Source organism: Littorina saxatilis, linkage group LG2 (genome assembly GCF_037325665.1).
Source record: "Littorina saxatilis isolate snail1 linkage group LG2, US_GU_Lsax_2.0, whole genome shotgun sequence".
NCBI lineage: Eukaryota > Metazoa > Mollusca > Gastropoda > Littorinimorpha > Littorinidae > Littorina > Littorina saxatilis.
Genome location: NC_090246.1, coordinates 52,030,033 through 52,044,444, shown reverse-complemented (window position 1 = coordinate 52,044,444; position 14,412 = coordinate 52,030,033). Strand labels below are relative to the sequence as shown.

At 51.5% G+C, this 14,412-nt stretch overlaps 1 protein-coding gene and 1 non-coding gene across 6 annotated transcripts in view; both read right to left on the bottom strand.

Annotated features, from left to right (window-relative positions):
* LOC138959186 (uncharacterized) overlaps positions 1–14,412 on the bottom strand; it is a 238,685-nt gene that overhangs the window by 73,566 nt on the left and 150,707 nt on the right. For all 5 annotated transcript variants that reach the window (XM_070330571.1, XM_070330570.1, XM_070330574.1 and 2 more), the window contains 3 exons: positions 14,209–14,294; positions 13,586–13,781; positions 12,961–13,197 (listed from right to left, as the gene is read on the bottom strand). In XM_070330571.1, the coding sequence (XP_070186672.1) occupies positions 12,961–13,197; positions 13,586–13,781; positions 14,209–14,294 (519 nt within the window). The remainder of the gene's footprint in view (positions 1–12,960; positions 13,198–13,585; positions 13,782–14,208; positions 14,295–14,412) is intronic.
* LOC138960550 (5S ribosomal RNA) lies at positions 10,809–10,927 on the bottom strand. The gene has a single exon (XR_011454026.1). It is a non-coding gene; the product is annotated as a 5S ribosomal RNA (ribosomal RNA).

Below are 14,412 nucleotides of genomic sequence, written 5' to 3'. Positions count from 1 at the left end.
GGTTACATACGGCGTATGAATACTTCTGTCATTACAAACTGCGATGACTCTTGCGGGCAGCGTAGATACGGAACGCAGTACGCTTGAACGCTGATTGAACTGAAGGCACAGAGCGCCCGCGAATGTTACATATGGCGTATGAATACTTCGGTCATTACAAACTGCGATGACTTTTGCGGGCAGCGTAGATACGGACCGCAGTACGCTTGAACGCTGATAGAACTGAAAGCGGGTTGTATCGAAGATTAACAACAACAAACCTCGCCCGCTTGGAAAGAAAACCAAACACTGAGATTGAGATATGCGCCTCCGGGAATATTACGGAGGGAACTTCCTTTACTCTCAGAGAAAGGCAAGTAATTCTCTCTCCTATGTTTCTGGGAAACGATGTTTTCTGCGGTTGGCAGATTATGGTTTTGGTATTTTTATCAGATGATCATGGTGGACTCACAGAGACCACGTGGTGGTACTTCTTCAAATTGGATAAAGAATACTTTCCTTGCCAACTTAACTTGATTAACTTGTAAACTTGTATGCGTGCATACATACACATTATATATATATAAATATATATTAAAAAAAAAATAAAAATAAAATAAAAAAAAAAAAATTTAAATTGACAAGGAAGAATTAAAGTGTATGCAAACACAGATGGGACATCCTTATTGGGATATAATCCTTTTTTCTTGGCAAAGGGTATCAAAGAAGTCAGTTGATGTTACAAATTCCATTTTCATGGAGTGTTTAAATCAGCTATCTGAGTGGTAAAAGATTTAACTTATGGATAAACTCAAGTGTTTACACTTTGAGATTTACACTCAGCTAAAATCTGTTGATACCACAGTGCCAGGAGACAGCTCTTCAAATTCAATTAGAACAGGCACACATATATACTTATGTTCTGTTCCAGTGCACAATTGATGTACATTACACTTGAATGACATGTTATGAATAATATACAGTTGAAACCATGCCTTAGGGGCATGAATAAACTTGGTTGTTAACACATGAGTATTACACTCAGCTGAGTTTTCACAACATGCAAGATCGAGCAAGGCTCTGAATAATACTCACAGGGGAGCTTCCTATGATGTTGTCATGCCTCTACTTATTCCTGGTTCGTAGGCAAAACCTAAGCCTTTGACCTTTAACAAGGCCACATCTCTACTGTTGTCACCTAATCCTACAACTAGGTTCTCAGAAGTAGACAACAGGACCTAACAATAAGAGGCCGCCCTTAAATAACACTGGCTCTAGTCAGGTTCATACAAGGGATACAATGTTTATCATTTCATATTATGGAAAATATAACATATTTGCTAAACGGATGTTGTTACAACACACAATTAACTATGCCTCCTAGACAGAGCGGCTACTCTCATGAGAAAGGTACTGGATAAACTCTTGGCACATCCATGCCGTTATCAGTACGAGGGGGAATTAAGTCATATTGACATGTATTTATATATACGTAGACATTACCAAACAGACAATGTCGGGCGCTCTGGGGGAATACCTCCAGTAAGCACAGGAAGAGACAGGCTTCCTTTTCGCCCTGATAACTCCCAGGATCGTTGCGACAGCTTATGACAGACCCTCCAGCTGTCAGGCAAGACGTCCACTGGGCGTAACATGAGTAGAATCTCCCTGAGGTAGCTACAGCCTCGTCTGCAACCTCTCCCTTGAGGTGACCCCGAAACACGGCTGTTGACAGGACTGGGCCCCTCCCACCACTATCTTTGCCAGGGTTCCCCATTATGATGGTGGCTTCATGCATTTTGACTACCAGTATTCAGTGCTGCAAACTGCCTGTAGCGATGCTTCAGCACCGGAAGGACAGCTCCCGCCCCCCATTGCCTGTCTACCACCTCCTGACGGACTGAGGAAGACCTTATGTTTAACGCTCTTGGAATTAGACCAACACTTCACGCCTGACCATATTCAGCAGTGCCCGGCTACACAGAAGTCTGGGAGTGTGAGGAGAATGCCTAGAGCCTCCTAGTTATCTTCATCACCTGGAATGGAGAGCTAATGGTTAGAGGCTACAACCTTCACACCGGGGAGCCGCCCTACCAGTAACAAGATGGCACCTGCAATCTGCATACAGATCACCAGTCAAACAGCGGTGGACAACTGAACAGGGTATAGTAGTCACATCAGTTTCCATGCATACTGCAAGCTCTTGAGGTCTCTAGATGTCTCCTTCGGATACACAGCTACAAGACAGACACTGCGTACCAAGATAAGAGGAATCAAAGTGTCTCAAGACATTTGCCTGAGGAAACGACTCTGAAGATCACTCACACTTGGAGTGGAGCTTGTTCAACAGGGTAACAGGCCCAAGAATCTTGCCATACAAGCGTCGGGCAACACGGGTGAGCATGTTCAGGCTACATCACAAGGCGGGGAGCTGTTGGAGATAACGCAGAGACGGGGGAAGAAGTGCTCTGAGATCGTCAAGTACAGAATGCTTTCATGACCTGTGGACGGACTCAGCGTAACAACTTGTAAGAGTTGCCCCTTCTTCCTGAATGTCAACCGACACCTGTAACAGGTCACATCTCGACTGATAATGGTAACAACTCTGGCAGAAGCATCAACAGGAGAGACGACAGTAGACGTCCTAGAGAAGGGATGGGCCGTTTAAGATCACTGGGCAGGTGCCCCTGAGATGATCAGCAGCTTTTGGAAGATAACCTACCCCAGGGTCAGGCAGTCCTTAGGCTACAAAACCTCATGGTTATCATCCTTGGACCAAGTCAAGAACCGCCCTGATATGGCGCTTCGTGGTCGGCTGGGCGTTAAGCAAACAAACCAAGTCAAGGCAAAACCCTTCAACAGGGACAGCACTCAACCTACGTCATGCTTCAGAGACGGACAGACTTGATTAAGAGGGAATGTCTCCCGAGGTGACTCCGCCCGTTTTTCCATGGACTTTCCAGGAAGGACACTGAGAGATAGTCTGAGGTCTGGCCAGCCATCCGCACTATGAGATCCATGGGCCAGATTTCATAGATCAAGGAGGATCTCTCAGCCCATGCGGATTGATTAGTGCTGCCAGACATCTTGGACTGGGTAAACCATACGTCCCTCCATCATTGAGTCAAATTTTTCCTGGAACAAGAAGAGCTTCCTCTACCTTTAGGGGTATTGGGTACGGCCACAGACACACTTGGATTTGGGAAGGCTCAGCCACCTCTTCCAACCGAACCTTGAATTGGACAAGCTTCGTTTGCCTCTTACAACTGGCGCTCTAAGATCCCTGGACCACAGAGATAAGACCTAGAGGTATTCCTCCCCCGAAAGGCATAATGAGTGCGGCAATACCTTTGACAGTGGGTGAATGTGTCCATCCCATCCATATGTAGACTCTCAGATGCCTGGACTCAAAAGCTAAAGGAGCTGGAGGAAAGAGACACAGTGAGATCCTAGCAGGAGCTAGGAATACCACACAAGGCTATCTCCCTCGCTCCCAGTCTACGGTGACACAAGGTTATTGGGTGAGTATAAGTTGTGTCACTCTAAGAGCTTGAGGTAGAGACACAGTGAGATCCTAGCTGGAGCCAGGAATACCACACCAGCCTTTTCTCCCTCGCTCGAAGAGCCTGAGGTAGAGACACAGTGAGATCCTAGCTGGAGCCAGGAATACCACACCAGCCTATCTCACTCACTCCCAGTCTACGGCTACGCGTCGTTTTTGGGCGAGAAACGTGGCAACTCGGGTGCTGACTAAGACCTTTGTCAAGTCAGAACTATGCATCAGACCAAGAGAGTACACCTCCTGCCTCAGGCAGGGGCCTGAAAACAACTCTGCATAGTCACCCTAGAGCTCAGCTCCACAAACAGCTGAAGTGCCCCAGAGCTCACAAAGCTATGCTGGTCAGACAATGCAACACTTGCCGCCCACAGCCACGCCTACTGTAAATCCAGATATGGGCTTGGGTGATCTAGGCAGAAGTACTACTGAGATCACAACATAAGACATCTTTGTGAGTTCAACTACCAGGGGGCAGAACTTTGCATCAGCCCAAGATAGTGCACCTTCGGACATAGGCCGGAGATCATCACTGCATAGTCATCTAAGAACTTGTGAGCTCTACAGAAATCTGGAGTGTCCCAGAACCCACAAAACCTATGCTGGGCAGACAACCCAGCAGATGCCACCTACAACCATGTTTACAGAAAACCTAGATCAAGGACCTGGCTGATCCAGCCAGAAAACGGTCCTGCTGAAATCACAAATGGGACCTCTCAGTGAGTTGCATGCCAGGCATGGCACCCTCTTGAGTAAGACAAGAGCGGTCATTCAGCCAATAAGGGCTCAGAGATGCCCATGGTCACTGGGGACCCCCTCACGCTATAAGTGTGGAATTTCAAAGTAAGAAGCAGGTTTTCCCCTTGGGTAAAGGCAATACAGCTGGCTGTCTTTCACTGGCTATTCTAGGACAAATGGTACCTATAACCATTAAGGGTAGGCTTATAGCCCCCACATGCGTTGAGACAGGCACAGGTAAGGGGCAGACAGTGACCGTACTGCTGAGCGCACTTGCGCTTACTTCCTGTCATGCAGGAGGAACAGCTAAGTCAGCCTGAATTTACACTGGTATCTGTGCCTACCATCCTCATTAGAGAGGTAAATTCAGAGAGGATATATATATTCATTCATGCGACTGGCGCAATTGTTTGCCATGGAAAGTGGTGCCTCAGACCAGAATTCTACAGGATCTCTGGAAACTCTGTCAATCTCCCTTAAATGGAGGATCAGTCGCAGAGACGCACCTTGGTGATAAGTTCAAGGTATTAGAGGAATTGTAAGGCTTCTTTTTAAGCCTACTGTCTATATGATACTTACCGAGACAGTACTATTCTTGCACATTATCTATTATAGGCCGAAAAAATTGGACAAAACGCTGAGTGGGTACAATTATCTCCCATAACCATGCGCCACCGTGGATCCCAAGCACTGTCCGAGTGCTTCCCCCTTACAGGATGTAGGTGGCGCGTCCTCTTTCTTTATGAGCTGCAGACCCTCAAAAAGCCCATAACATATCAAGAGGGGAGGCGGGAGGGAAACTCTAATAGTACTGTCTCGGTAAGTATCATATAGACAGTAGGCTTAAAAAGAAGCCTTACAGTCAATATAACACTTACCTCGACAGTACTATTCTTGCACAGAATACCAGAGTGGTGTGAGGGTGATATGTAGAGTATTAAACTCCTTAATCAAAATCACTTAAATCCAAGGATTAAGATACCCAGGCAATTTTCGAACAGTACTACCGTAAAAGAAAATATACCCAAGAAACATATCTTAGACTGACGTGACCATGCTGGCAACCACTGCTGTGTGGTGAACTCAATGTCAAAGTCCAGGCCACTCAAAGCTTGAATACCACTGAGTCTACGGCAAGTGGCTAAAGCGATGAGGAACATTTAGTCTTAAAAATCAGCAACTTGATACTGATGCCTGCCAGGGGTTCAAACTCATTGCTACGCAGGAGTTTGAGGACCAGAAAGACATCCCCCTTGGGAAATGAAACCCGAGGTTTAGACACCGCTGCATTGCTAATACCCGAAAGGACATTAGCGATGAGGGAGGACCTGATCAAGTGTTCAGATCTGCGACCAGTAGCGGCCGCAATCGTGGAAGCGATGGCAGATCTGTATCCAAGAAGAGTCTTAGAAGAAAGACTCTTCTTTTGATACACTTCCACCAGGAAGTTGGCCAAGTCCTGTGTTGAGGGATAAAGCGGCTTTATCCCCTTGGACAAGGCGAAGGTGGCCCAAGCTCTCCAGCGTAAGTCGTAGAGCTGATTAGTTGATCGCCTCTTAGCGTTCAAGGAAAACTCTACTGAACTCTTGTGCAATCCTAGTGCAAGCAGTTTGGAGCGCACAAGAGCCATGCGGTCAAGCACAGACTCTCTGGACGTGGATGAGGGAGGCATGATCGAGGCTGGAGCAGACCTCCCCCGTCCAGATCCAGAGGTAGAGGGTCTACGTGGGTGAGACCGCGAAGATCTGGAAACCACGGAGCTGTTGGCCAGTAAGGCGCGACCAAAATCAGTCTTGGTCGTTCCTGCAGATATTTTGCCAGCACCCTCGGAATCAGAGATGTCGGGGGATAGGCGTAAGCATCGAGGAGCCTCCACAAGAGAGTGAATGCGTCCAAGTGGAACGCATTCATGTCTCGAAAGGGGCTGACGTACCTGGGAAGCCGAGCGCTGAATCGAGTTGCGAACCGATCGATCAGAGGACGGTCCCACCTTGCCCACAGACGCTGTAGAACGTTGTGAGCGATGGTCCATTCTGTGGAGAGAACCTGATCGCCCCGACTGAGAATGTCGGCCAGGGCGTTCAGTTTCCCCGGAACGAACTGGACTGACATCCGGACCTGATTGGTCTGGCACCAGAGCAGAATCTCCTCCGCCAACAGGGAGAGGGACCGAGAATTGGTGCCCCCCTGGTGGCGAAGGTAAGCTAAGCATGTGGTGTTGTTGTCCCCGTTGAAAATCAGAGGGGCCAAGGACAGGCCGAATGGGAGGGCCCGAAACTCGAACACTGTGCCCTCCCAAACGAACCGGAGCAGATGTCGGTACCCCGGGGCCACCAGGATGTGGAAGTAAGCATCCTGGAGGTCCCAGACATGGCCCAATCGTTTGGCCGGATGTCCAACCGGACCGACGAAGGGGTTTCCATCTTGAACTTGCACCTGTGAAGGTACAAGTTCAAGGTGGAGAGGTCCAACACCGGCCTGAACCGGCCGTCCTTTTTGGGGACGGTGAACAGGCGGGAGCAGAACCCCGGAGAAGGCTGAGAAAGGGGGTAGACCGTCTTCTTCTCGACCAACGAGTTCACCTCGTCCTGAAGAGCCTGCCATCTGGCAGGGTCTCGAGGAGGGGGGAACGTCCAGGTTAGAGCGGACAATGGAGGTTGTGACGACAGCGGTAGAGAAAACCCCGACCACACCACCCTCAAGAAAAACTGGTTGGAGACCAGTCTGCCCCACATGCCGCGGGCCCGAAAAAGGGAACCGACGGACGAAAGAGGGGCAACTTGAGGGGGCGTCAACGTAGGGCCGGGACTCACTGAAAATTCTGCTGGCGGGCAGGCGCAGGCTTGCGACCACCCCCCCTGGTGGTGCTGCTTCCCCTTACCTGTCTGAGCACCCTTCGTCTTACTTGGGAACGCAACAGGCGCCTAAGAGGAGGAAGAAGGAGGCAGTGAAACTGGCTTCTTCTTCTTCTTCTGAGGCTGGGAGCTGGAGGTAACTGTAGCACTTCTCTTACTCCCCGCCGCCGTCGCCGAAGCAGCGAGGCCAACCATCAGAGAATCAGTGTTCCTCTGGCGTGTGGACTCCACCACAGAACGAACAGTGTCCGGATGAAAGAGGGAAGAAGGCTGAGGAAACGTGTTCCTCAGACTCTTCCTCATATCCGGAGGCACTATAGAAGTAGGCAGAAAATGATCACGGAACAGGGCCAATAAAGTGGACCCGTGTTCCAATGGCCAATTCTGCCGCAGACGTCACGCACGATCGCACGGCATGCAAAGCCCGATCCACTCGAACCGTGTCAAGGACCCGAGTGGAATCAGACTCTGCCCGATCGGGAGGGTCCAACAGTGTGGACAGCGTGCTCATCCATGTCAAGGCCTGTGATTGGGCCTCGACTGTGGAAGAAACGGTGGCCTCAAGATTGTGGAACGAAGCAGAGCTCAGTTTTACCTTCTTGACCGAAGGCACCTCCCCAACGAACACATCACCGTCAGCCCCACCCTAAACACTCGAAGTCTGGAAAGGGAGAGTTCGAGAGTCAAAGGGAAAAGGGAGGGACGAAACAGATTGGACACGAGGAAACAGTGGAGGTGCGCCTCCTGAAGGAAAGCATGGCACTGAACCCGCGTCCTCCCGAGGAACATAGGTCGCGTTAGCACGTGAATCTGTACTCCTCAGGCGATGTGCTGCCGCTTCCACCGTGGCACTAAGACTAGGGTGGAACGCGAATTGCCGGCGGACGGATCGTTCATAAAACGAGCCGCCGGCAGACGCGGCGTGAGCCTCCCGCGCCCGGGCCGAAGCGGACTCAAAGGACGAGAGGGCGTCTCAGGGAAGGACGTCCTGAAACTGTTCAAACGTCCTTCTAGCTGTGCGAGGACGAGCCTCCTGCCTCTCGTCCTCAGACCCCGGGTCCAGGTCCTGTGTGTCAACACTAGACGACAGACGCTTAAGAGAGGCATCCGTGACGTCAAGACGCCGCGTGATGTCTGTCATGTACTGTTGGAAAGTACGAAGCATAGCTTCGGAAGTTCCATCAGAAACCGGCAAGGGTAGAGGATCAGTGTTAACCTCAGGGCGACCCTGATCCTCCTCCCTATCGTCCTCCGACTCACTCTCCTCTTCACTTCCCGACAACTCCTCAAAAGCAGGAGTGTAGGGAGCTTGAGGGGGAAGAGCCGAAAGCGATGAAGCAGGCTGTGAAGAAACGCCCACAGAAGCAAGAGGCCGCGAAGACCCCTGCCCCAAAGACGAAACGTCTCCAGCAGCCGAAGGGGGAGAAAAACAACAACCCTGCGACTGTTGGGTCAGCCCAGCCAACGAACCCCCGCCATTTATAGACTGAACAGGAACCCATCGGGTCTGATCAGAAAAGAAATGGTCCGGTCCGGTCCGGTCGGGGGTGCCGATCCGGTCCGGTAGGGTGGTCCGGTGTTCCGGTCCGGTGCCGGACCATCCGGAGGTCCCGTTCGGCACCGAACCATCGTACCCACAGAAGTGTTCGGGTGGTTAGGTCCGGACGTGGACATACCGTACCATCCGGACCCGTGGTCCGGTATGGTCCGGTTCGGTGCCAGACCATCCAGACCAACAGAGGTGGTCGGGTGGTCCGGCACCGGGCCATCCGGACCCGTAGGTCCGGACCCGTAGGTCCGGACCCGTAGGTCCGGTACCATCCGGAGGTCCTGTTCGGCACCGAACCATCCGTACGCACAGAAGTGTTCGGGTGGCTCGGTCCGGGCGTGGACGTACCGTACCATCCGGACCCGTAGGTCCGGTTCGGTGCCAGACCATCCGGACCAACAGAGGTGGTCGGGTGGTCCGGACCGGTCCGGTAGGGTGGTCCGGTGTTCCGGTCCGGTGTTCCGGTCCGGTCCCGTACCATCCGGAGGTCCCGTTCGGCACCGAACCATCCGTACCCACAGAAGTGTTCGGGTGGTTCGGTCCGGACGTGGACACACCGCACCATCCGTACCCGTAAGTCCGGTGGTCCGGTGCCAGACCATCCGGACCAACAGAGGTGGTCGGGTGGTCCGGTCCGGACCGGACCACCGGTCCAGCACCGGACCATCCAGACCCGTAGGTCCGGTCCGGTCCCGTACCATCCGGAGGTCCCGTTCGGCACCGAACCACCCGTACCCACAGAAGTGTTCGGGTGGCTCGGTCCGGACGTGGACATACCGTACCATCCGGACCCGTAGGTCCGGTTCGGTGCCAGACCATCCGGACCAACAGAGGTGGTCGGGTGGTCCGGACCGATCCGATAGGGTGGTCCGATGTTCCGGTCCTGTGGTCCGGTCCCGTACCATCCGGAGGTCCCGTACGGCACCGAACCATCCGTACCCACAGAAGTGTTCGGGTGGTTCGGTCCGGACGTGGACCTACCGTACCATCCGGACCCGTAGGTCCGGTGGTCCGGTATGGTCCGGTTCGGTGACAGACCATCCGGACCAACAGAGGTGGTCGGGTGGTCCGGTTCGGACCGGACCACTGGTCCGGTACCGGACCATCCGAACCCGTAGGTTCGGTCCGGTCCCGTAGCATCCGGAGGTCCCGTTCGGTACCGAACCATCCGTACCCACAGAAGTGTTCGGGTGGCTCGGTCGGACGTGGACATACCGTACCATCCGGACCCGTAGGTCCGGCATGGTCCGGTTCGGTGCCAGACCACCCGGACCAACAGAGGTGGTCGAGTGGTCCGGCCCCGACCGGACCACTGGTCCGGTACCGTACCATCCGGACCCATAGGTCCGGTGGTCCGGTGTGTTCCGGTTCGGTGCCAGACCACCCAGACCAACAGAGGTGGTCGGGTGGTCCGGTCCCGACCGAACCACTGGTCCCGTACCGTACCATCCGGACCCGTAGGTCCGGGGGTCCGGCAAGGGCCAGAGGTACTGTCCCGTACCGGACCCTAAGGTCCGGTACGGTCCCGTACCATGGGTCCCGTCCGGACCAAACCCGGAGGTCAAGTCCAGTCGGGACCCGTGGGTCCGGTTCGATCCCGACCCGTAAGCCTGGAACGTTCCGGACCCTTGGTCCGGACCATCCGTCACCCGAACACCAGACGCTAAGGAATGGCGTGGGGTCAAGACGGTCCGGTCGGAGGTGTCGGTCTGAGCAACAGAAACAATGTTCCCGTCGCCCTGACCATTCGACAGAAGTACCACGTTCTGTCGAACACCTCCACGTCCAGTAACTAGTCGGCCGGAGCGTCTTAACAAGAGGGACAGCCACCAGTCACACGGACGTCAGAGGGAACCGTAGTAGCAGTGGTCGTAGGCACGAAGCCTGAAACCCCTGCCCCCACAGGACCGCCCTGAACGGGGTCAATTCGCATCCCAACCCCAGCGGGGAGGGAATTCAGAGACCCCGTCATCTCCTCCGATCTCCCCCCCCAGGAGGCCGAAACTACTGTCGAAACAGCAGCAGACGACCCAGCGAGGGAGTTCAGAGGAGGACCCGTGTCCCTCCTGGCTTCCACAGCGGTGGAAACCGAGGAGGGCACAGGAGAGGCACCGGAAAAGGAAGATTTTAATGCCAACTGCACCCGGTGTTCCCAGGCGGTCACCCATCCAAGTACTAACCGGGCCCGACGTTGCTTAACTTCGGTGGTCGGACGAGAACCGGTGTTTTCAACGTGGTATGGCCGTTGGCTGTCAAAACCTGAGTCTCTCCAGTAGCCCCTAGATCGGATTCACCAACCCCCAAAGAGGGTTGGGAATCGACCTGCCCCCGGATTCGAGCCAGGGAGGAGAAGGAAACCTTCCCCCCAGGCTTGAAACCGGGAGGAGCTGAAGCCTGAGACTGAGGGCCGGACAACGGCGTCGAAGGGGGGGAAGCCTGTTCCACTGAAGGAGAAGGAGAAAGAAGCTTTTTCTTTCCCCTCGACCTTCCCCGAACCTTCGACGGCGCAGCCCCGCCCGAAGTCCCAGGCTCAAGCCCAGCCTGTTTGAGCAAGCTCGCATTGAGCTTGCTCAAACAGGCTTTCTCCGCCCTCCCTCGCCGCAAACGCAAAGCGTTTGGGGAGGGAGAGTCGGAGCGCCGAAAGATCCCCTTCTCCGTGCGTAAAACATAACGCTGGGCGCCCGGAGAAGGGTTGCCCCCGGCAGACTCTGGTTCCGTAGAACCAGAGCCCAAAACAGGACGAGACATCCTACCTCGCCCTGTACGTACCCTTAAAGACCGAGAATTAACAAAATTCAAAGAAAATTTAGGTCAATACTCAAGTGAATGCGGCGAAACGAGAAGCAGACGACCGGTCACCACGAAGTAGGACGGGAGGCACGCCGAGTCCGCCACACAAAAACGGAGGCACAAGTTGAAGGAAACACAACGTAGCCTCAAGCCAGAAGTGGAATAACACACAATAATCCAACAGGTGATAGTCCACACAGAAAAGAAGCCTCTTAGTCCAAAATAATCCGGGAGCGTAGCAGAAACACAGCCGGTCTGACACGCGCGAAAAAAGAAAGAGGACGCGCCACCTACATCCTGTAAGGGGGAAGCACTCGGACAGTGCTTGGGATCCACGGTGGCGCATGGTTATGGGAGATAATTGTACCCACTCAGCGTTTTGTCCAATTTTTTCGGCCTATAATAGATAATGTGCAAGAATAGTACTGTCGAGGTAAGTGTTATATTGACTGTTTTCTCTGACCATTCCTCATCTTTTAGGTCGTTCACCTGATCCGCCTGCAGAACTTTACGTTGCTGGGGAGTTGGGTCGCTCAAGGCGCATAATGGCAAGTCATAACCATAACCCAACATTGATAAAGACAAGTGATCAGAGGAATAGTAACGACCATCGAGTAGAAACCAGCTCTACATTGACAGGTGGGACTTTCTTTCGATTGTCCCTTTCTGGAGCAAGTTGACACAGTGGCAACAATGCAACTTGCCACTCGCCCGACTCAGGATTTCTTGCTTCTCAGTCCGATGATCTATCCTTTTCTTCCCCCGATTTTACAGGGGGGATTCCGGACAAATGGGCTGAGTCGGGTGAGGTGACACTAGATTACCGATCGAAAGTCAACCCTCCAGCCTGTTATCTATTCTCCTATTAGTTAAATTGAGGTGATGTATTCGAAAGAAATATGTATTTTTTACAAGTAAAATGACTATTTCTAAGAATACTCACCTCAATTTAACCAGAGACCCTCCCACCAACCCCGCTATTGACTTAATAGCTTCGAATTGAAACTGGGGATTATGGGCATTGGCACATGCGCAGAGAGGTACTACCGACAAAGGGAGACTACTCCCCTAAATGGTATACCGACGGAAATCTAGAGTTAGCGACCTTGTTTACAGTCTAGTACTGGTAACATAGGACGCTTCTCAGTCTAGCACTCGTAAGTAAGGTAACTCCTATTAGTTAAATTGAGGTGAGTATTCTTAGAAATAGTCATTTTACTTGTAAAAAATACATTTTTCATTGGAAGATTTAAATCGTTTTGTAAACCATTTGAGACATACTGGGGCTTTAAACCAATTAAAAAAAGTCAGTTTGCCCAAGGTTACGTGTGACCATTGCAAGGTTTGCAAGAGAGCAAACCTCGGAACGTTGCGGCTGCAACCCAAAAATAGGGGAATCCTCTGATTTGATGACGTGCAAAGCACGCCGAACCTAGTTCGAATAGATTCGGCTTGGTTCAGCTGTGGTTAGTAGCGGGCTTTACACTAATTACCTGAATATCCTGACATGCATTCACACCGGTATCTGTTGAACTCGTCGACACAGGTAGCACCGTTCTGGCAAGGGTTGCCGGCACAGTTGTCTTCATCATGCTGACAACGGGATCCTGAGTAACCCGTGGCACAGCTACAGCTAGCCTCCGTCATTGCCTCGCTGCATGACCCGCCATTCTGACACACACTGCTGTTGCTGCAGTAGTCGATGTCTTGGCATGGCGACTTAGACAGCACTAGACGAGAGACACAAAGAGAAGCACAGTAATATTAACGGTTTTCTAGTATCACTTAAGTAGCAACCCCTGTTCTTAGAAATGAATGCACATGTGCACAGATATGCACAAATAATGTCACACACAGCTGAAGCTGAACCTATTTTGCCATTTCCAAAATTAGCATACATCAATCATTATGCTTGAATCCTCTCCAACAATGCTATTTACAACCACATACACTCAAAAGCAACTGTCATATATCTCCATGCATCTCCATATATAAGGTAAGGTATGAGAGATTTCTTTTTCTATCAAAAAATATGAATGCATGTCCACATAGGAAGAAACTCAAACTCAAAAAACAGAAATTTTGCAAGGCAGGCTAGCTGGTACAGGAGAAACTCACCCCTGGAAGACAGACACTTGAAGCGAATCTCGTAGTTGTGGCAGGTTTCATTGTTGGGTTGGTCACTGTTAAAACAGAGGAGTCCCCCTGTCGGGGTGCAGTCTACAGCCAGGACCTGGGACGGAGGCTCCTTAGTGTCCACCCTCTGGCACTGGGCCGCTACAGGCTCTGTACCTTTGCACATGTTCAGCCCATACTGAAACAAAACAGAGGGAAATAATCAACTGTCTTGCATCCAGAAGTGTATGGTAACTGTCTTGAAGTGCTTGGTTGGTAGAGGACCTGTCTTTTTTAGGCCTATAGGTCATGTAACAGAAGTTACAAAGACAAAAATCAGAGCAATGGGCTTGTACCAATTTCCTGTGTGTTGTTGTCATCGTCATTTGGGCAAAATGAATCCCGAATCACAACTGGAGCAATACAAAAATATGCCATGCACTACGTACCATGAACAGCGTAATAAGTTGCCCGTTTTATAGCAGCACGAACAAATGCTCATTTCTACAATGAGATGGTCAACTAAAAATTGAAACAGTCAGTAATAATTTATTAGAGTCTAAAGTGAAGTGCATGGACATGAAAGTAAGGAGAGACGACAAAGTACAGCCATTAACTGTACTCACCCCATTAAGGCTGGCAAGCGACTCATCATCACCACCAGAACCGCTTTGGGGCATGAAGCTGTCGTACCATGCAGACCAGTAGGTGTCTGTGGATGATATATCATAAGGGGGGTCTTAGTAACTACACATGCAATGATTACAGTATCTACAAATAAATTCTGCTGATAATTGCATGTCTACCCAGTTAAGTCAAAATGTCCACAC